This window comes from Alexandromys fortis, unplaced genomic scaffold, assembly GCF_014885135.2.
Source record: "Alexandromys fortis isolate MF-2015 unplaced genomic scaffold, M_Fortis_MF-2015_v1.1 scaffold_37, whole genome shotgun sequence".
NCBI lineage: Eukaryota > Metazoa > Chordata > Mammalia > Rodentia > Cricetidae > Alexandromys > Alexandromys fortis.
Genome location: NW_026067914.1, coordinates 6,264,880 through 6,286,951, shown reverse-complemented (window position 1 = coordinate 6,286,951; position 22,072 = coordinate 6,264,880). Strand labels below are relative to the sequence as shown.

General features: G+C 41.0%; 1 protein-coding gene across 3 annotated transcripts in view; it reads right to left on the bottom strand.

Moving 5' to 3' along the window:
* The window catches only part of Adamts12 (ADAM metallopeptidase with thrombospondin type 1 motif 12), a 220,100-nt gene that overhangs the window by 57,785 nt on the left and 140,243 nt on the right, over positions 1–22,072 (bottom strand). For all 3 annotated transcript variants that reach the window (XR_007591168.1, XM_050139036.1, XM_050139037.1), the window contains exons 12-16: positions 21,386–21,555; positions 14,431–14,564; positions 5,766–5,886; positions 2,239–2,483; positions 352–490 (exon numbers count right to left, since the gene is read on the bottom strand). Coding sequence is in view for 2 of the 3 variants with exons in the window: in XM_050139036.1 (XP_049994993.1) it covers positions 352–490; positions 2,239–2,483; positions 5,766–5,886; positions 14,431–14,564; positions 21,386–21,555 (809 nt within the window). In the remaining variant the exon portion in view is untranslated. The remainder of the gene's footprint in view (positions 1–351; positions 491–2,238; positions 2,484–5,765; positions 5,887–14,430; positions 14,565–21,385; positions 21,556–22,072) is intronic.

Genomic DNA, 22,072 nt, shown 5'->3' with positions numbered 1-22,072 from the left:
AGCCCACACACCAACAGGCCTGGCGTCTGCCTTCACGGGCCTGAGCAAAGTTCATCTATCACTGAGACCATGTCTAGGCTTTCCCCCACGTCCTCCTGAATCTTCATATTTCCCAGTCTCCCTTTGTGGTGGGGTGGTACCCACGTGACGGAAGCAGACCAATGAGATGTAAGCAGAATACCCATTCCTTTAAGTCACACCCCTCACAGTCACTGCTCAAAGGGATCTCTGGGAGGCGTCTGTGAGAGTCTGAAGATGGGCAGGCAAAGAACGGAAACCACAGATTCAGATCATCTCTTTGGCCTACTCGGAAGCTGGTGGGGTTTGCAAGAGATAGCAGTTGTTCCTCACCTGTCCCACACGTCACACTGCATTCGGTCCAGCGGCCAAACTGCCAGAAGTACAGAAACTTCTCCACGTCATTGTCAAGGCCATCTTTCCGGACTGTGTACTCATACTTGATACCGGGGTTAGTCACCTGGAAGAGGAGCTAAAATGCAAGAGAAGAGCCATGTTAAACCGTCATGAGTATAGACTGTAAAGAGGTCATTTTAAAATGCTACCCAGAAGTTAGGGAGATGGAGAAGCAGGTAAAGTGCCTACTGTGTACCCATGTAAAAAGCCAGGCATGGTGCAAGCATGCACCAATAATCCCAGCACCACAGAAGCAGGCTTTAGGATTTGCAGGCCAGGCAGTCTAATTGAATCAGCAGGTTCCAGGTTTAGCGGGAGACTTGTCTCAAAAAAGTCAAATACAATAAGGCAGGTCATTGAGAAGCATAGCCAAACTGACACTGATCTCTGGGATATTTGCACCCCTGCACTTACATATTGTTGTAAATCTGCTGACCTGGCCTGTCACCTGGGTACTCTGTCCCTTTAAGAGACAAGCCCCACCCACTCCCAATCGCCTCCTTTCCCCACCAAGGCAAGGGGATCTCCAGCCTCCTGTCTAGCCCTTGCACTCTTTCTGTCTGAAGAGGCAGCTTCTGCCTCTCTCCAGTCCCTTTCTTCCACTTTCTTCTCTTCTGACCCCCCTTCTCTCTCCCCTTCTCCCCCCACAATAACCCTTACTCTTATGCAGTTCCCAAATACCCACTAAATAAACTCTATACTCAAGCTCTCCCGGCATGGCGTATCTATCTGCCTCCCACCTGCCAAGGGACCCCTGCAGCCTCGGGTCACCCACCACCGCCCCTCATGGGACCTACTTTGGGTCACCCGAGTCATGAATGATAACACATATACATGCATGAACACATGCACATAAAACCTTACAGACTGTTTCTCATTTAGCAGTATCTATAGAAGTATGTGTTACTGTGGGTGGTTTTCCACCTATGTCTTTCTGTATTTGGCTATCAACTACTTTTGCTGTCTATATTTATACAGTCTCCCTCCGTTCTTTATTGGCAGAAATGTAGAAATTTCCATCCATGTAAATAGGGAATTTTAATCATATGGACATTTCACTGTGGGGTTCAGCCAATGCGTCACCCTATGCCCTGTGTACTTACAATCTTCAAAACAAACCTATGAAGTATCTACGATGGAGTTTGCATAAGGGTTAAAGCAAACACATCTGTGCAAGTGAAGTTAGCACTTGGATATTAACTTGTATTACAGTTGTTGTCTTAATGAAGTTCCTTCTCTAGCTCTTGGTGGAGGACTAACTTTAATGTATAGTAGTTCTAGGACAAAATATGTTGCTAGAAACATTGTCCTCCATCTTCCAAGAGTCTTCTGCCTTCTGGCTCTGAATCGACCTCCTTCTGGTTTTAGGATGTGACTAAATCTGACTCAGTTGGACCATCTCTCATTCCCGAACTACTTTCACCTACCCAGCACAGTCATCCCATTTTCTATAGTTCTTTGCCTAGCAAAGACAAAACATTTGATGCAATAGTATAATGCAAGCTTTCCTTGCGGCGTCTCAGTTCATCCACTGCTGGGAAGCCAGCCTGGGACACTTTAGACACACGAGGAAGAGATCAACCTGAGAACTAAGTTCAAACCTCCTGATGGTTGGCTTTAAGATCTTGAATTTTGTTCCTGAGGTTTCAGCAGTTCTAAAGAACAAAGAAGAAACAGCACAAATATCTTTCTTCCTCCCTGTTCTTTGTTAAGGAAACTAATGACTCACTGTTAACGTCCTCCATTAAATGGCGTGGGAAGGAAATGAGAAGGATACCAGCAAACACACTGGTCAGCGGCTCCCTTCTTTCTCTTCAGAGTTACCTGGATCCACACTGACTCGTTGGTGGGGCCTGGAGCCATCAGCTTCTCCAGATCGCCTTTCCTGTCGTACTGGAAGACGGTCCCTGCTAGTTTATAGTTCCCATTCCACTGGATAATAAACCCTCCATTGAGGTAATACTTTTCTGGATCTTCACTCCTAATGGCCAGGAAATTTCCAGCTGCCTTGATTTCCATTACCCTTATATCCCTCGCCCCTTTGGGAATAAGTCCGATGTCAACATAACCTAAGGATGAAAGAGAGAAGGATGAAAGGAGGCATACTGGCTTCTCAGCTAGAACAGCCTGTTATCCTCTTCTCGGCATCTCCAGCCTCTGGTGCCCACGCTACATGGCCACTGGGATGGGCAGAAGCACCAGCTGTGTTGAATTGGAAAGAGACTTCGCAGGAGCAGAATTCTCAGGTGCTACGTGACTTAGCAAGTCAACAACTCAGTAACAGTAGGTGAGTAATACAGATGGGACTCTGAGAATTTATGGTTGACTCCACATTTATTTTTCTGTGACTCTATATGAATGGTTCAAAATGTCTGAGCTCCATGCTAGCTTCCTACTGGCATTGCTCCCTCCCCCTTTTATTGTCGCCATCAGATCAGCTCCCTCAAGCAATCACTGGCTACACAATACGTTCCTTCCTCACCATCGCCATCACGTCAAAAATAGATTCTTAGATATAATTTAACCCAAGCTGCCATTCATTAAGAACTTCCGGAAGGAACTTTGAATTGATTGCCACCTGGTTTGCTTCAATCATCCCTTAATGAAAATCTAAGTTCTGAGTCTTGCTTTCTATACCATTGCATAATCCTGTTCATCAGGAAGCCTTCCCTTCTCATGTCCTCCTATGTTCTGCAAAATTACAAATTTATAACTTATTTCCGGTGCTCTCATCTGAGTTTCTGGGGAAAAAAAACCACATATCTATTTTAGAGTATAGGTCAACTCCAGCTGCAGTCCTCTGTTCAATGGTTGTCATGGTAAAAGCCACACTGGGGAGAGAAGAAATGGACATGTAGTGGTTGCCTCTGTTCACTTGCTTGCTACACTCCCATGTTTATGCTTCCCAGGAGCCCTGAGGGTTTTAAGATGGCCTTGTGTTCCAGTGTATACATTATCTCTATGAATTGCATCAGGTCATCTACCTCTTTTCAGTTCATTTAACTCTTTTGAATTCATCTGTACAAACAATAGGAACTGAAGGATGATGGGTAAGGATTCTCTCAGATCTACCATTCAAAGATTACATTTTCTCTAAGTGGTTTTAAGGCACTAGTTATCTTGTTAATTCTCCGTGAGAGCTTGTGTGTGTGTGTGTGTGTGTGCGCGTGCATGCGTGTGTGCGTGTGTGTGTGTGTGTGTGTGTGTGTGTGTGTGTGTGTGTATACAGGCTCATGTATTAGCTGATAGGGTCAGGGAAGCATTTGGATTCTAAGAGCTCTAACCTTATCTGATGGCATTATCAAGCTGCAGTAAAAAGTAGAAGGTAGGGGCTAGCTAGAGCCAGGAGACCACAGTGGGTGTCCTCTGGAAATCTGATTGTCATGTGATTGATAGTTTCTGCCACATGCTCCTGTTGCCATGACATTCTGCCATTTGGGACCCAGAAACAGTGCAGTCTGCCAAGAATGGATTGAAATCTCTAAAACCCTGAAACAAAATCATTTTTTCCACCCTTAAGTAGTTTCCTCTCAGGTGTCCGTAATTACAACGCAAAAATGCGACTAACACAGCTCTTTTCTCCGTGACCTGAACATGCTTGGGCCGCTTTAGCCTGCTAGCCAAATTTCAGTTGAGTCTTACAAGAGTCTGTTCAACTCCATTTGCCTTTCGTGAACTTGTCTGCTACAGCTCATTAAAGCCATTAATTCAGGGAAAAAAAAAAAAAAACATTGATCACATGTAATTAGAACTAATGAAAATTGGAAAAATACCTTTGGGGTATTGCTCTCTATAATTGTTTTCTGACTTACGATATGACATGCCTTCACACCGCAGGGCTCAACAGGGAAATAAAACGGCATTAAATACTATTTATGCAACTTGGTTTCTGGCTTTGCATAAAAAGGAAAAACCACATAATCATTTTTTAAGTTTGGTTTTTATTTTTTTCCATATAAGAATGAACTTTCCAAAGTGGTAAATAATTATCAGACAGACTAAAAATGAAGAAATACTAAGTGTAAAATAGAAATTCTTAGTGATTATCTGTACTTCGTCTGAATGCTTGGAAAGAGAAAAGGTACTGGTTAGAGTGAAATTTCTTGCATCTTCCCCATAGTTAACAACTTCCACTTAGAGAAAAATGGAAATTACAATCTGACCTCAGAGAAGTCTCTGGGTCCATGGAGACCAACAGGAGAACCTGCCTATCACATCCAAGTCTACAACACTCGAGGTCCTTGAGGATAGGGCACAAGAAAAAGTCAGTCTGACTTCTGAAGACAAGGCTATCTCACACATCACCTTATGGTACTGTTTTTTTTTTTTTTTTTTTTTTCAGTCCACAGAGGGAAAAAGAAAAGAAGTATTTGATTCACTGGCACACTGGGTTTCTGATCATGGTCACTTCTGAGAAGCAGGTGCTCAGAAAGCAGTCACATGACTAAGTCTGCCTAAATTGCCTCCAATGATGTCTGCTAGTGGCAACCCAAACAATGTTCCCTAGTGGCCTAATGCTCACAATGTATGTGAGGAACTTCCTGAGAAAACGTTCAGTTTATTAAATCCATCTTCTGGTTCCTCACAGGAGCGCAGTGGCCTGTAGGTGTCGGGCTCAGATACAGCTCTGTGTTTAACACAAGTCACAGAATGAGGAAGAACTATATAAAAATTAATGTTCTAAAAAGGGGCGAGGGGAGAGGCAGGGAGGGGAGCAGAGAAAAATGTAGACGTAGATAAAAAAATAAAAAAAAACCAAAAAAAAAAAAAAAACAAATGAGCAGTCTATGTTAACAGTTATGTTAGGTAGAAGAGCTCCCCTGAGACTCGTAAGGTACATCTATTCACAGGCTGGGAATCCGAAGTATTGCTGTCTTTCCTCCCCTTTGACCGTGAAGCTACACCTCAGTACCGCTGCCTTCCCACCTGTTCCGCCCTGGCTTCCCCATCCTCAAATACAGAACCCATCTTCTGAGTATGTTCTTCACCAACAGCTTTTGACCTCATCTCTCCTCTGGTTTTTGGTTTAATCCAATGTCATTGTCTTTATCCTGCTACTCTTAATGATGCATATTTTGAAGAAGGATGCCCTTCTAGAGACCACACTGTTATCTATTCCCTTGAGCAGCCACGAGCCCTTTCAGGTCAGTGTGACACTTCTTGCATTTTCTTAGCAACCAGTGTTTTTCCTGTAACTGCCGAAGGGAGCTGATTCCTTAGTGGCGAGAAATATATTCTATTTTGAAGTTTTTACAAGCTATTTTTAAAATAAAAAGAAGAAAATTATTTTTTTTTTCTTTTTGGCTTTCCAAAGTCCCTAGATACTTCAGTTGGCTGGGTTTGTGTATTACCGGATCCTTCCTTCTGTCTAAACAGCTTCTTCACAGTCTGGCAGGCAGATCCGTCTCCAAGGCACACACCACAGCGGTCTTCAGTAGCATTAGAATCAATCTCATAGTCACAGCCGACCCTCTATGGGGAATAAAAGGTTGGGATGAATGACGTGACTAGGAGACGTTATACCTAACTCTACCTTAACTTCTCATCTCCCACATTATTAATCATAAACTGGGGTGCTTGTTTTCTTTTCCTGGTGGCAGGCACAGGAATAACCAAAGTGATATACTATTGACAAAAAGAAAAAAGAAAAAAAAAGAATCATCCCTCAACAGTCATGGGGGGGGGTGGGAATTGGCCTCAAGACAATCAACATTTCAGATGCTTGAATCCCTTATACAAAGGGCATGATGTTTGCATATAACCTATTCTTTAAGTCATCTGTAGGCTAATCATAACAGTCCATACAGAGGCCATACCTACCAGAAAACCAGGTAGACTGCAGACCTTCTCTGTTTGTGTTCCCTCAGATCCAATCCCCAAGTCTAGTTCCTAGTGCTGCAACAGAATACCAACTATAGTCTTCCCTTACCCTTGCCCACATATCCTGTAGATCCCACAAGACATCCCCTCCTAACCTCTCTCTCCCCACTTTCTAGACCCCAACTCCAGCAGGCAACACCTGTTAACCCAAGCACAGCTCCTCCCAGGATGATAAAGCCCGAAGGCAGATCCACACCTCTCCTACTGCTCCTGAAATCCAATCCCCCCAGTCTCATCCCAAGTTCTGTAGTAGGAAACCTGCTATTGCCTCCCTTTTCTCTATGACCCCATCCCCTATGGATCACAAAGGCATTCTCCTCCAATCTTCCTTCCACAAACTCATCCCAGTTACCCAGCCTCCAACAGCAGCAGGCAATCCTGTGATGAACACACCGGCAGAACGTGCCAGGAGAGCAGGTAACACACAGTCATTCCACTCTCTAAAAATCCAGAGAGGAAACAGAAACCAAGGAGCAAAACACTCACCCAACAGAGACAAACCTAAAAATCAGCAACTAGACCTATAACTATCTTAAACCTAGATGCTGAGATGCCAGTGTCACAACACAATCAAAACCAGTCAGGACAGTATCTCTCCACGAGAGCCCAGCTATCCTAGCACAGAAGGCCCTAAATATTCTAACATGGTTGAAGCATAATACAAAGACCTTAAACAGCCGTTATGAATATGATCGAGGTTCTTAAAGAAGAAATGAATAGATCCCCTGAAGGAATACAAAAAAACAAAACACAGACAGTGAGGAAGAAATAAACAGTAAGGAAGAAATAAAAATGTTCAAGACTTAAAACTGAAAATAGAATCAGTAAAGAAAACCCAAAGTGAGGGAATTCTGGAAATGAGGGGAGGGGGAGAGAAGAGGAGCTGGGATCAGCCAAGGGAGAGGAAACTATAATTAGGATATTTTGTATGAGAAAACAATCTATTTTCAATAAAAGAGAAACAATTTAAAAAAATACCCAATATAATGGAACTTCATATACTCAGTTGTTCTACTACATTATATATGTTATAACATATATATGCTATACTATAAGCTATATTTTCCAAGGAACAAGAAAAAGGTCTCTACATGATTATTTCAGGCATTTTTCCTCAAATGTTTTTGATCTAAGAGCCATTGAATCCTTGACTAAAGCACCCATAAAGACACAGGGTGACTGACCTTGCTTAGGAAGGGGACAAACAGACAGTTACTGCAGCTTCAAGTTCCCCTTGGTCAGAGTTAGAACTGAACACAGTATGGAACACCCAAGTGCAACAACCATTTTGGAACTGGAGTTGGTGGAGCAGCAAATCTGTGTAGAAGACACCTGTGTAGTCCTCCTTCTCACCCCAGGGGTGATGCAGCTGCGCAATCCCTTCATTTTCTCACTAGAGTTAGTCTTTTTGGTTCTTGACTGGGGGTAGCAGGCAAACCAGCAAATGTTGGAGGACTCTAACCTGTTGCTGAGATGACACCAGACCAAGAATCGATGAAAATTTTTAACCTTGGCACCATCATCAGGCCCTTCAGAGCCCCCCCAGTGCACCTCACCCTTGCCAGTATCCAACCTATTCTGTGTCCTTCCCTCCCCCACCTTTGGAGAGAGAATTAGCTGTTCCCCCTCTTTACTAAACCCAAGTTTGTTCCTGTGCTCTGGATCCAGTCCATCCTGTGTTCTGGGTCCAGTCTATCCCGTGTTCTGGATCCAGCCCACTCCATGTTCTGGATTCAGTCCATTCCATATTCTGGATCTAGTCCATCTTGTGTTGTGGGTGCAGGACATTCCATGTTCTGGATCCAGCCTATCTGTTTTCTAGATCCCGTTCATTCCATGCTCTGGATTCAGTCCATTCCGTGTTCTGGATCCAGTCCCTTCTGTGTTCTGCACAGTGGTCCTTCTGAATCATCTTTGCTTCACTTCCGATTTATTTTTGTTAACATGGTTAACAAAATATTTGTTAACAAATCTTTTTCATTCTAAAATCCCCAGAATGGAAATAGGGTATGATGAAACTTCAAGTTTTCCATGGCTCAAAACCCCTGAAATCAGGCTATCAATCTGAAAATTTATGAAACAGGTGAATTTCAAATAAACTTCTCTGGTTCAGGCTGCATGAGAATGTGTGGGAAACGACCATAGTCCTTAATTTCCTTTCATGTTGGGTATAAGAATTGTGTCCAGATAGATTATTGTTCTTCTCATGGACAGTTTTCTTCAAATTTTAAATCCACCTCAAATCTTACCATAGGAAGGAAAAAAGGTTTGAGGCTTTATCCTCTTGGCCAGCAGAGCCTCATGGAAACCCACTAATATCAAATTCTCAGGTTAGTCATTTCCAATTACCTTGTAGGTACAAAAACTATCTGCTACATGATTTAGTTGGTGAACAAAAAACACTAAGAGATTTTTTCTGAAAATCAAAACTCAATTATACAAGTCACAATGAAAAGAAGAATGTGTGAACTAGATGTTTGCACTAGCTAGAAATAAAATGTCAACCCTCACACAAGTGCCACGCTTATGTTAACCTTGCGTACTCTCTAATAGGCTGGCCTTTATAAATCATATTCTCAGTATTCGTCCACTGACTTGGAGTAAGACAGAGAAGCATATTCTGAGACATGTTGATTTTGAAGTATTTTCTTTAATCTCTACCAGCAGAGGAATGCTTTTAATGTGGACAGTAAGGCAAACCAAAAATTAAACACAAATCTCTCAAGTCCATGCCTTTCTACTTGAGTGGGTGATCGTGTTTCGCCAGCAATACCAGCACACATATCTAGGGGCAAGAGTTGGAGACAAGAGACCAGAATATTTTCCTAGTATATTTTGTCATGGAACTCTAGATTACTGAGGAGACAGACCTTCCTTTCTTAGTTAGTTACAGATGTCAACTTGACACAGCCCAGAGTCATTTGAGGTTGTCTCAGTTGGGAACTGCACCCATTAGATTGACTGGTGGGCATGTCTGTGGGACATTTTCTTAAATGTTAATTGATGTAGGAGGACCCAGGCCAATGAGGGCAGAGCTAGCTTTTGTGCTACTGATGTGTAGAAAAATGTTGGACTGTAACCCGTAAGTTGAAATAAACCTTTTCCTCCCCAGGTTGTGTTTAGTCGTGGTGTTTATCATAGCAAAAGAAGGCAAACAAGAACGCTCCCCCAAGAGTTAAAAACTAAACGAAGTGTCTAGTAGGTCAGTCCTTCCTGCTGCAGATAAGACAAGGGTGAGGGGATGGGAGGACTCTGAAGAGAAAGAAATGCATTTGAATCTGACAGCATGTGCTTTGCCTACAGGAACCTTTCAAATGCCCTTTCTGCCGCAGTGGGATGAGAGGCGGCTGTGCTGCTGTGGATGTGATCTTACGGAGGAGAGAGGATCATTGCAGATATAATCAAAAGAGGAAGAGGTCACGCGGGATTACAGAGGTTCTAAACTCAATAACCGGTGCCCAGATGAACAGTTCTGCAGACACGGACACGTGGAGTGAAGACTGCCCTAATAAAGACGGATGGAGACAGAAAGTGAGGTAGCTAAAGGTTAGAACTGACATGGGTGTCAAAGTCTTCACTAAGCCTTCAGAGGGAATGTGGCTATGCCCACACTTCATTTAAGACTTCTAGCTTGAAGAATTCTAAGACAATATGTTTCTTTGGTCTTAAATCACCAAGCTTATAGGAAGCAGTTTATGACGGCCCTGCTATCGTTTTATTTTTCCCGTTTAAGCTGTAGAAAGTAGTTCAGAGTGGCTAAGCCATTTCCCCAGTCGCATTTGAAGCTCTTAGGGCACCTTTGCATCTTGGCTCTTTGATAGCTCACCATTGCTGTAAATGTGGAGCCCAAACCCTTACTGTGGGGTCCATGACCCCACCACACCCAAGGCTGTTCCTCCAGGCTCACTGTGCGTCTCTCGCTTCTGCTCCTCACACTGCCTCCAACACTCTCTCCCACCACTAATTTATTCTCTCACTCAAGACACTCTGAGGGGATACTTCTAGGGAACTTGCATCAAACTGTCACTGGGAAAGGCATTCTCAGACCACCTGGGTTGAAAGTTTCCAGAACAATCTCTCTGGCTCTTTGCCAGAGTCTCGAGCTACACTGTAACCACCTGTTACTGAGTGGCTGACATTATCTGTGTTCCCAGAGCTTGAATTTGAACACAGACTTCTTGGTGGCAGAACTTATTTTGAAATGGTGGTTTGTTGTTTTCTGCTAAGGAGGAGTCGGGGCTTATTTTTTATATCTGAAACTTGGTTGATAGCTAATTCAGAGAATATAGCAATAGAATAAGGAGGCTAGAGATGCTAGAAAATTCCTAAAACCTAGATCTTGGGAGGATAACTTATATCTAGGCTATTACATATATTTTTTGACATAAGTTTTTGAACTTAAAAAATTAGTGGAGATCTATAGAAAGTAGCCAGTTGTCGCTCCTAAAAAAGATCTTAACTGACATCTAGAAGAGGAGAAAGCCAACTGAGAGAAATTGGCTTATTCTATTAAGTTCATTTAATAGATTTCAGTAGATAGCTAGAACTCTTCATATTTTGCTCAAAACACTAGTTTTCATATGCAAAATAAAATAGTATCTTTATACATGCAAATTTTCTCAGGTCTAAAAGTCAATTTTAGCATTACCTTTCTGGTGACTACAGTTCTCAGCTCTGACTGCATACTAATCGTGTTGGAAGCTTTTAAAATATCACTGTCCCTGTCACAGGATTCTGAATTAACAAGTTTGAGACATAGCGCAGAAATCAGTGATTTTTTTAAAGGCTGTCCGGATGCTCTAAAATATAGCTAGGATATCCATGTCAGCCAGAATTACTTCTTTAGAGTAAGCTGGAGCTGTTGGGTCCTGAAATACGTAAACTGGCCTAACCCAAAATACATGTTTCGGGCTTTTTTGTAGCTGCCATAAGAATTAATTGACTTAACAGAAAATTTTGGTTGAATGATTTTAAAATTAAAATCTAATCATGGCTGGAACCATTAAAACCTGGAAATAACTATCTTGCCTATTGTGTTTTGGTCTCCATTCAGGTAAAGACAAAAGCAGTTTCAAGAGGAAAAATACACCATCCAGGAACACTAAACATTTATGCAATAATTTTTTCACTTTGCTCAGTTGAAAACATTGCCATACATTTTTACAAAGCAAAATGCATTGAGCTTATTGTGTATTTCAATCAGCGCTAAGTTTGTAACAGCTTAGGGAATATGATCTTATAAAAATATTTGACAGTCCCTATTAAGTAGATCTATTAAAATCCTAATTTAAAAATCACATTTTTATTTATTCCTTGAGAAGTTCCTACATGCGTACAATATAACATCCTCATTTTTATTATTAGTCGTTCCATATCCAGGCTGTTGCCATTTTCTGGTTATTGCACATAGAGCAATAATGAACATCAATGATCAATTACGTCTATTAGCTGCATCACGTGGTAGATCTATTTCTAGCTTTTTTGAGAGCCCTCTGCAGTGATTTCCATAGGGGATGCATCAGTTTGCATCCCCACCAACAGTGAGCAAGCCTTCCCTCTTACCACACCCAGGCCAGCCAGCAGTTAGCACCACTGTGTTTCACTTTTATTTCTTTAAACAAACTTGTTCACTTGCTTTTGATCTTAGACCTTCTGATTGGGATAAGATGAAATATCAAAGTGCTTTTCATTTGTATGTCTCTGATAGCTAAGGATGTTGACATTTTATAAATGTTTCTTGACTTTTGTATTTCATCCTTTGAGTATAGTACATTTACGCAATGGAATATTATTGAACTGTGAAGGTGAACAAAATTATAAAAATCTCTGGTAAATGGATGGGACGGGAAATAATCATTACAGGCAACGCAGACTCAGAACGGCAAACGGTGCTCGGTTTCCTCTCATTTGTAGATGCTAATTTTGAATCTTTGGATATGTGTATTCTGCTTGGAATCCCCACAGATATGAGAAAATTGGTAAGAAGCCATGAGAAGTTCAAAAAAAGGGAAACAGAGGACAGACGGCAGGGTGTGAAGCTAAAGCATAGTAATGAATACAAGAGGGTTAAGTGGGTGGGGGAAACAGAAGGGTAAAGTAGGGAACAGAAGGAGCAAAAACTAACCTTAAAGACATTTTTGAATAAATCGTATGGAAACTACTACTATATATTCCTCCAAAAATAAATTTACACTTATATAAAAAGAGTTAAAAGGAAGCTACCCTATAACAGGGCAACAATGCCTCTACGAGTTACCAGAGGCCAACAAATAAAAGAACCAGTACCAGGAATGGCTTATCTCTTTTAGAGTTGTTGGTCAGTAAATTCCCATAGATCCTGCAAACATTACAAACTACTTTCAGTTCTCTTAGTAACCTCATGTTGCTGAAGATACCACATACTTGGATCGTAGAGCTTAGAGAAGTAAAGCTGGTGCTCACTCAAAAGCTTCATCTCTAATGGCTAGCTTTCCGAGTGTTTAAAGGTGCAACCACACTTCTAGAGGAGAAAAGTGAACATCACTCTTATCCAGATGTGAAACCTGTGAGCTATGACTGACCTGAAAGACTGGGGCACTGAGGGCAATAGTGACATGGATGTCTTGAAAGTAACCATTTTCTGATTGGATATGAGACTTGCTCCACAAGTTGAACTTCATTCCTAACACTGTTATTAGGATCAAGAATGCGTGGCTAGACAGGCATAGTATTAAACATCCTCCTAATTATCTATACCCATGGAGTGGTGTATCTCCCAACCCTTATCAGAGAAACTTATTTATAAAGAAGATTAATAACGGAGATGCTCACAGCTGGTTATCATGCAGAGAATAAGAGATTGCAGGGTACTTAGCCTTACATGAGACATCTATATCATATTCTCTCCTCCCAGGATTCAGGAATCACTGCAGAAGAAGGGGCATAAAGGTTGTAAGAGCCTGAGGCAGCAGATGACCACAAGGAAATGGTAATTTCCAGACACAGCAAGGCCATTGCATCCATGACCAAGCAGAAGTTATGATAGCTCACAGAAAACCTGAACAATTCAAGCGAAATAAACAAAAAAAATTATCTCATCATGGAGCTATTGACAACTGATAGCTGGTAGAAGAAGGAGAATCAGATTTTCTTAAGCGCTTCTGGCAGGCTGGCAGACTTTAGAGGAAAGCCACTTATTTAAGAGTACAAGGGCAACAGACACGATACTTGATGGGAAGAAAAAGAGATACACAGCTGGGCGGGTAGGGAACTGGGAGTTGTATTGGGGAGGAAGGGAAATATGACTAAAATACATTGTATGAAAATTGCAAAGAAATAATAAAAACGAGAAAAAATAATATCCTAATATTATGACAGAAAGCTGATTCTTACAGAAAGATGTCCAAGATGGTTTACAGTTGGTAAGTGATGGTGTGGAATGAGCTCCCAGTCTTGAGCATGAAGGCTAAAACATTGCCTTATTAACAGTACATTAGGTGTCATGGTGCCTTTTCCCTTTCACTAACTAAAAGCGCCTTCTCTTTAAACAGATTTATGACTAGACTTTGGATCACAAGATGTATTCTTCCATTTCTTGAAAAATTAAATACAAGCAACAAGAAGTAATTTTTAATGACTTTACTCTTAGCATTAACAAACAGGTCTAAGCATGTAAAGTTTGGATTGATTACCAGAGTGCGTCTAAAAAACACTTAAAAATCAAAAGCCTGTGTTATTGCTTCCCATCATGTGCTCTCCTTCTGAGACACTTATGTTGACAATGGAGACGCTTTAGAGAAAACAGTGTTAAGATGAGTTTGTTTTTCAAATTTAATATTCTTGAAAGAGTCAAGGTTGCCTTTTCCTATAATGTGCCTTTAATCGGGCTCTTCAGTTTGGTTCTGCTTGAAGTCTGAAATAGCATCCTTGTGGCCAATAGAAAATCAAGACATAAAATACCAGCTGGAAAAATTATTCAAAACAAACTGTCTTCAATGAGTCTTGAGAGGTCTTACCTTCTTGTGTAGATGACCATTTATTAATAAAGAAATCAGATACATGCAAATGCCATAAAAGAATAAGCTTACAGCTTCTGACTTCATAAATTTAAAACCCACCATTTTGTAAAGTTGTAGATGAAGGAAACATACCCAATACCTTACATATGCCATTAATACAGACATTTCTGCTGCTGCCACCTTCAAAGCAAGGGGTGCCGTCGATGACAGCATCCAGCATTTTCTCGGAAAACTGCTCATCTATGGGTCTGCAGTACAGCTCACAAGGATGTGCTGAAGTGAGAAAAAAAATCCCTGTGAGGTAACTCTGCAGCTCAGACCCTTCCCTGGGATTCCTATGTACTCATGACCTACAAGTACCATTTAAACCCATCTTTTGCCTTCCTAAGACACATACTAAAATGTAGTCAGTTTTGTTCCTCTTTTTGTCAACAAAAATCTTATAATGAATTGTATTTGTAAGACTAGTTGAAAATTCTGTATGCCCTTTGTTGTAAATGATCAATCCTACACTGAACTGTATACCTAAAAATAAGAAAGCCTGGGGCCTTTAGTGTTAACCTAGGAAATCTGTAATCATAACAGGTAATGCAGGATCCAGACAAGTCTGACACTTGCTCTTTGTAGCAAGGTGAGCCAAGTTCTAGGGGGAAGGCAGTCCCTTCCCGTGGCACCAACATCAGCACCATCACCTTAACACCCCCAATGAGTAATCATATTCCACCAAACTCTAAAATGTGCTTCGAAGCAAATTGACAACTACATAGAAGCAAAGAATATGATATTCTGCAAACTGGAACCCAATATAATTATCACAGGAGCCCATCACTTTACCGTGGAAGTCATTCTAAGATTCAACTTTTCACTGCCTTGGGAATGAAGACAGGAACATCAAATGAAACACACCTACCTATATCTGCACACACAATACTCAGAAAAATAAAAGACTTAAAGCATAGGTGCCTCAAATTTTTAATAGATAATATATAAAGTGGTATTTTTCTTTTGAATGCTATCTTTTGAATGTTACATTTCATTGCAGTGCTAAAAATTGAATTTGATGCCACCCACACACTAGGCAAACACTCTATCACGGAGCTATACCCCAAGCCCACACTTTTTACTTTAGGTAAGAATTTGAGGATGTCTTCTTCAGAAATCCCTATGGGAAGCTCCTTTAGATCTGTGTGTTATGGGCAGAGCTGGTGGCCTCTTGATGCTGAGACAAGCCTTATGCTGCATGGATAAACATCAGAGGCAAAACTAAGGAGCCAGCACTAACTATGTTGGTGTAAGGATGTGATGATCCATCTCACAAAAGTGAAAGTCTAAAACTCAAGCAAGCACAGTCAATCAAGAGCTAAGAGCCTGCCCACTAAATACTAAGGTCTCTGGACAAACTGGAGACAGAGGTCAGTTACATCATTATAACCCCCCAAAAAAGGAAATATGGAAATAAAGAATGCCAAAGATTTCATAGTTGCCTGAGAAGATGGACAAAGTCAGAATATGTAAAAGAGATTTTTCTGCAAAGGGCCATGGACAGGGCCATAGAACGGAGGGCGAAGCAGAAACTGGGATTACTTTCAATTTCCTCTCCTGGCAGTCAGATTAACACTACCGCTGACCAACCTGGAGTAGAAGCGCTTAAGGGCAGCTACCCAGGAGTGATCTTGCTTTCCCAGGGATGAGAATATCCATTTGTTTGTTCAAGCTAGGGAACCACTTCCTAAGACATCTATCTGAGTTTGAGAAACCAGATTCATAATTTTGTTTGGACACAGGCAAAAAAAGGAAAGTTTTCCTCAAAAAATTACAGAGATTTCCTTTAAAAACAATTACACTGTGGCCAGGTGTGCTGCTATACCCTTTAACCACAACACTCAGGAAGCAGAAGCAGAAGGGTCTCTGTGAGTTAGAGGCCAGCCTAGGCTACACAAGGAATTCCAGGGCAGACAAGGCTACCTGGTGAGACTCTATCTCAAACAAAATAAGATGCTTTATCTACTTCAAAGCTGTGGGGAAGAATCAGGTATGAAGTAGGACAGATATTAAAGAAGGTACTTAATCTTCCATCACATAACTGTGTTTTTATAGTGAATGACCCCCCCCATCCATGTTAAGCACTACACCAAGTTCTGAGTGGTGAAGTCCCAATGCTTGTTATATGCTTGTGGGTCTGCACTGTGTGACATCCCTCCTGAACGATAAAACCACACAAAGAGATTTTTGCTAGTCTTGTTTATACAGTAAATTAAAAGAAAGTTGACTTGCTGAAATTAGCAGGTAATACTTTATTAAACATTATTTCTGGACTTCGTTTTAATTTATACAGGTTATCTCCTTTCATAATTCCTATGCAGGTAGTACTTTTATCACCTATATCAAGATTTAGTAAACGTAGATATAAGAGATATAAATCCTGTGATCTTCCAGTATAAATGGCAAAGCTAATCCACCAGACCGATTGAGTTCAGGGTCCAAAGTACTACCCCTACGATGTGTCATTTAAACGTCTTAACCCCACAAGAATGTCTTTGATGAGATCTTTAACGAGTCCACATTTAGCACCATTATACAAACTCAGTGACACCCCAACTGGACTCCATTTTAATTTAATATACATTATCTCATGGTGCACATAGGTGGAGAAAGTGCTAGATCCTGGAATAATAATTTCTACAGAGAACAGCTGAAGTAGTTTCAGTTCATGGAAATCTACTATCATCATGAGAAAATGACTTATTCTTTCTGTGCTTCAACTGTGTGCTAAGCACTCTGCCCTGTGCTGTAGACACACAGTTAGGGCTCCGCTAATGATGGTCATTATTTCTATATCCTCACCATTAACTTAAGGTTTTCGAAAGCTCATTAAAAGTGGCATTGACATCATGTGACTTCGGCTCCAATTTCTTCAACTATTGAAGAGATTAGTAACTGCTGCTCAGTTCTCATGACAAGCAACAACAAAACAAACACAAATTATCTCTGCAGATTATTAATTATTAACCAAGCTTGCATTAAGTTCATACTTTTTTGCATATTTTCTAAATGACTGGTGGTTTGCCCATTTAGTGTACAGAATATAAATCTCGTTCAGACAGACGGGTATCTCCAGACTTTCTTTACCGTAACTGTGGACGTCATCAGTGCTATTCTGCTTGGGTCTTAACTACAGAGGTCCTCTGTCTGCAGCTCTAAGGCTGTGGATTTGAAGTGTCCTCAACAGCCACGTCCTTAGGGACATTCAGGTCTAGTATATGTTGATTAGCTACTAAAGCCAGTAGAGGCTGGGAAGGAATATATGCTCAGTAAGATATGGAAAGAAGTTCAGGATTGAAGATTCTCCTTCACCCAGCCCAGAGTTTGAGATATTGGGGCCCAAATTTTATTCCCAGCTCAAAGTTTTAAGAGTTTAAGCTGCACAGGGGGAATTCTTTGAAAGACGGTGTTGTAAGCATTGACACATTAACCTCTCCCAGAGTGATTACTATTGAACATAACTATTGCAAAAGACGTCTGATTTATATTTGCCAACTACATGCATTATCAGTATTATTTGTGAAAATATTCTGTATGGATCAACATGGAATGTCATTTTAATCATGAGACCATATTAGCTCAGGCTGTAATAAAAATAACTATTATCCTTAGTGAGAGAAGTCAAGAGGATTTGCACAGCAGTGGAATGCTTATCCAAAGACAAACGCACACATCAACTAAGTTCAATTTCTGTAATGGGAAGCTATGCAATTAACTGAGAGGAATATGATCTACACTTAGGGAATCAAGAAAGCTTCAAAATCGACAAGGACAATCTATTCTTGTGCAAACAAAGAATGTGCTATTAACAATGATTACTTCCTGGGAACAGATTGAGTGCAATGGTATAATGAGAGTGCATTTTTCTTCCATTCGATTGGGAACATTTACAGTTTATAAAACACATATAATCCTTTCCACAGCAATGCCTCAGCTCTGAAACAATAGAAATTGAATACTCTCCTTTATTTCATGGTTATCACAACATATTTCCATGATGAGAGGTCTTTATTTCAAAACTCCCCTCTGCTCTGTCTTCCCAGTATAGGATTGACACACCCTTTAATGTTAGACCATGCAAACATACATGAAGTATGCTGCACACACAAAACACAGAAATGTCTGTTGAATGTAAGTGTGTGGTTTGCTAGCCTCAGAAATATCTGTTGAGTGATAGTTTGAGTTTATTCTGAAAATAAAGCTTGCTTTGAGTCAGAGGGTGAGCTAGCCACTAGTTGAGCAAAATTGACTTAGGGGTATGGAGGACTGTGGACGGATAGGAGACAGAAAGGAATAAGGCGGGTCTGAGAGAGAATCTCAGTCTTTTTGGAGGAAGATTAGAAGAGGTAGGAAGTCACTGGTGGCTACTCTCCTGCTTCTCTGATCTTTCAGGTTCTTATCCCAATATTTGACTCCTGATTATTTTATTGGTAAGGAACAATTAGATAAATGCTTCAAATATCCTTAGACATCTATGGCAAAAACAATAGCAGGCAGTATGGATATCAACCACTGTTTTTAATTTATCTTTAAAATTAGTATATAATACATTACATAACATTATGACATTTTCAAAGTCATTTCAAAGTGTGTCTTATCTTAGTAGATTTCCCTCTCCTCTTGCCTCAACTACCCTCTTACCCCTACTATACCCCCATTATAACCCCCACTTCTACGTCCACTAGACCAACTGCTTTTATCCCTTCAGAGTTTATTTATGCTTTAGACCAGGGAGAACCCTGATTGAAGAAGGCAATGAAAACGGAATGTTTAGTGTCCCTTGAACAGTTTATAATGCTGAGTCAAAAGTCCTGCATGTGTCCTGGCCCCACTTCTCCAGCCTCTCTTTCATGGTACTTTGAGTGAGTCTGTAGGTATCCATCTTGTCACAAGGGGTTCTACGTAAGGAGGCAAGGGTGGCAATGGATGGTTTCCATTCTCACCAGTCCTCATGTGGACCAGAGATTCACCGACTCAGATGTGGGCCACAGAGTCTAAAACCTCTCGTGCTGAATTCATTGTCTCACATCTCTTCACCTGCCCTGCTGCATCCTTTCGTCTCGGACATGTGATGTTTTCCCTCTAACTTTCAATAGCACTTGTAATTTGGCTAAGTGAAAGCACTAAAATCAATTTGCAGGTGAACTCTTGCCCTCAAACTGCCTGATTAACCTTTCCAGCAAGCTTGTGTGGCTGAGGGAATTTACCGAGTCAGAGTTTGTGCTTTCAGTTCTGCAGAAATGCAGTCACTGAATACTTTTTGTCTGTGATCCTAACAGTGAGCGTTAGGTACAAAAATGCAAAAATGAAATAAAACTTGTTTTTAATAGATGAATCTTACCCTCGCACTGTGTGATTCATCTGCTCTCCCAAAAAAGCTCACGTAACTAGATGTAATTACTGAGTCAAAGGTTGTGTTTTTGATCCTGCTAAAACAGGATGGCTCGGCCTTCGGGGTTAATAATCTTAAGAAGTGACCATTAGAGTAGAAACATAAAATTTGAAATGAAGGATAAAAATATTTAAGACGAGGAAAAGTTTTGATGCATTTTGTGAGCAGCTGTTCAGATGTGGGGAAAACACTAGGCTGTTGGATTGATGCTTCCATCACAGATAAACAGCTCAGCCATCATATTCAATTCCAGTGATAAATGCAAACCAGTCACTCCAAAGCATACAAAAGCTTTGCTTGCTCTTATGACCCTCATTTCTTTAGTACCCACAGCCATACTAAGCAAAAAGTAGGTACGTGACAATTGCTTATAAATCAATGAAAAGCCAAATTGAATCAACTCTTTTTATGTCAAGTCAAGCTATTTGAACTATCAGCATTCAATACACTCAAGTCCAATTCTGCCCCCTTGGGAAGGGTATGGGATGCAAAATGAGCACCCATAAGACCAAGGGACCTGTTTTCGTTTGTTAGTCTTAGAAGGCTACTCATTCAGTGCATAAATTCAGTGGCCCCAACACTTTCAACAAAATATGCAGGACATAGACACAGATGGAACTGACTAAATGTTTCTTTCTCATTACTTGTTTGGGAGCCCGTGAGGATACACATTTGTTTTCCTAAAAGTGAATGTTTTGATTGCACCAATACCTGATTGCTTCACTCCCATAAAGCAAGAACTGGGGACAAGGAAAAATGATAGCTAACAAGATGCTTTGGAGACTCAATATGGGCAAAGCTCTGAAGAGCTTTTGACTAGAGCTGTTGAGTAGAATTGTGCTAGAAGCCAACTGGGAGATCCTTGCATCTGTGGCTCCTCACAACTCTCAGCACATTGGAATTTCAGGAATCTAATCATCATAGGAAAGTTAGATTAGCTATTCTTTTTATTCCCTTGCCTCAAATAGCCTTAAGTAAGGGAGAACTTTCTTGTTTTATTCCTCATTCAAGTAATAACGACTAACATAGATGAAGGATTGCTGACTTCATGCTCAGGAAAGAATGTAGAGCTATATCTGACAGTGTGGTCAACGCGGTAGTTACATTCTTACTTACATCTTAGTCAAATTTCCATCCCTTGACGCGCATCCTTGAGATCTTTGATTTTACTTTTGAATCTTCTTGTGCTATGCTTTACACATGGAATGTTGATCTCAGGCCCAATATTCATTTCTGATGAAGGCATTTTTATGATCTTGACTTTTTTGAACTGTTCTCCATATGAAATGACTTTTTTCAATGCCTTACTTTTTCTGTCCTTCACAGAAAGACCTATTATACCAAAACTCATCAGCTGCATTGAAATTATTCCTGCCCCATCTGTCCTGAATATCTACCGAAATCACATTCCGTTCCATGGGACCACCAACAAGCAATGAGTATTCTAAATTCATGTCTCATTTATGCAAGCTAGGTGCTATGTTTGAAGGACATCACTTTCATCTCCTACGGGGAAGAATAGGGCATACTTGGCCTTCAACATTTAGAGGTCAGCTTGAGCCAGATAATATAATTGTCTTCTACAATTAAGAACCCCGGATGACCGTTGTAGAGCTTCTGAGAAACTCCAGACCTGAGATTCATGTTGAAGGCCCCTTACCTTGATTAAACACTGGGAACCAGCGATAGAATGCGTTTTTGTAGGGAACAGTGTCAAATTCACTGCACTGCATCTGCCGGAAAGTCGGAGTATCTGAGCGGCAGGGACGGACGTTGCATAAGCGATAGCGTTTTCTTTCCCCAGTGCAGTATTTCCCGCCAAACTTTGGTCTACAGATAAAATAGATAAGCTGTTCTTTAAGTTTCCTGAGAAGCCCACAGTTTCCTGTTAAAATCCTTGGCCACCTAGCCATGACTGTTCCTTGTCAAGCCATGTCAGTTTCTGACCTGAAGAAACAGATAAAACCTTCCAATTACATGTGTTATGAGCTGCAGCCTGAGTTCTTAGCCATCTGCTTTCTCAGCCGATTTGCAGCCCCAAGAAACAATCCCCCTAGTCTAGTTGTGTTCTTCTTCTCTGTGAAAGCCGTGAGACTTAGTCTACTCCCCATTCCCCATCTTTCTTAGTGCGAGCTGAGCTCGGGTAGCTCACAGGGCAGACTCTTTTTCCTTCTCTTCCTTGAGGAGGTAACACGAATTGTCCTTGAGTTCTGAGGTCACGCAAGTCTCCATTCATTAACAGGGACTCTGTGACTTGGCACCTGTCTTTCTCATTTCCAACTGACAAGTATTACCAAGAAGAGCCCCTTAGGAGCCAAACTGTGCCAGTATTTCACTGTCCCTGTAA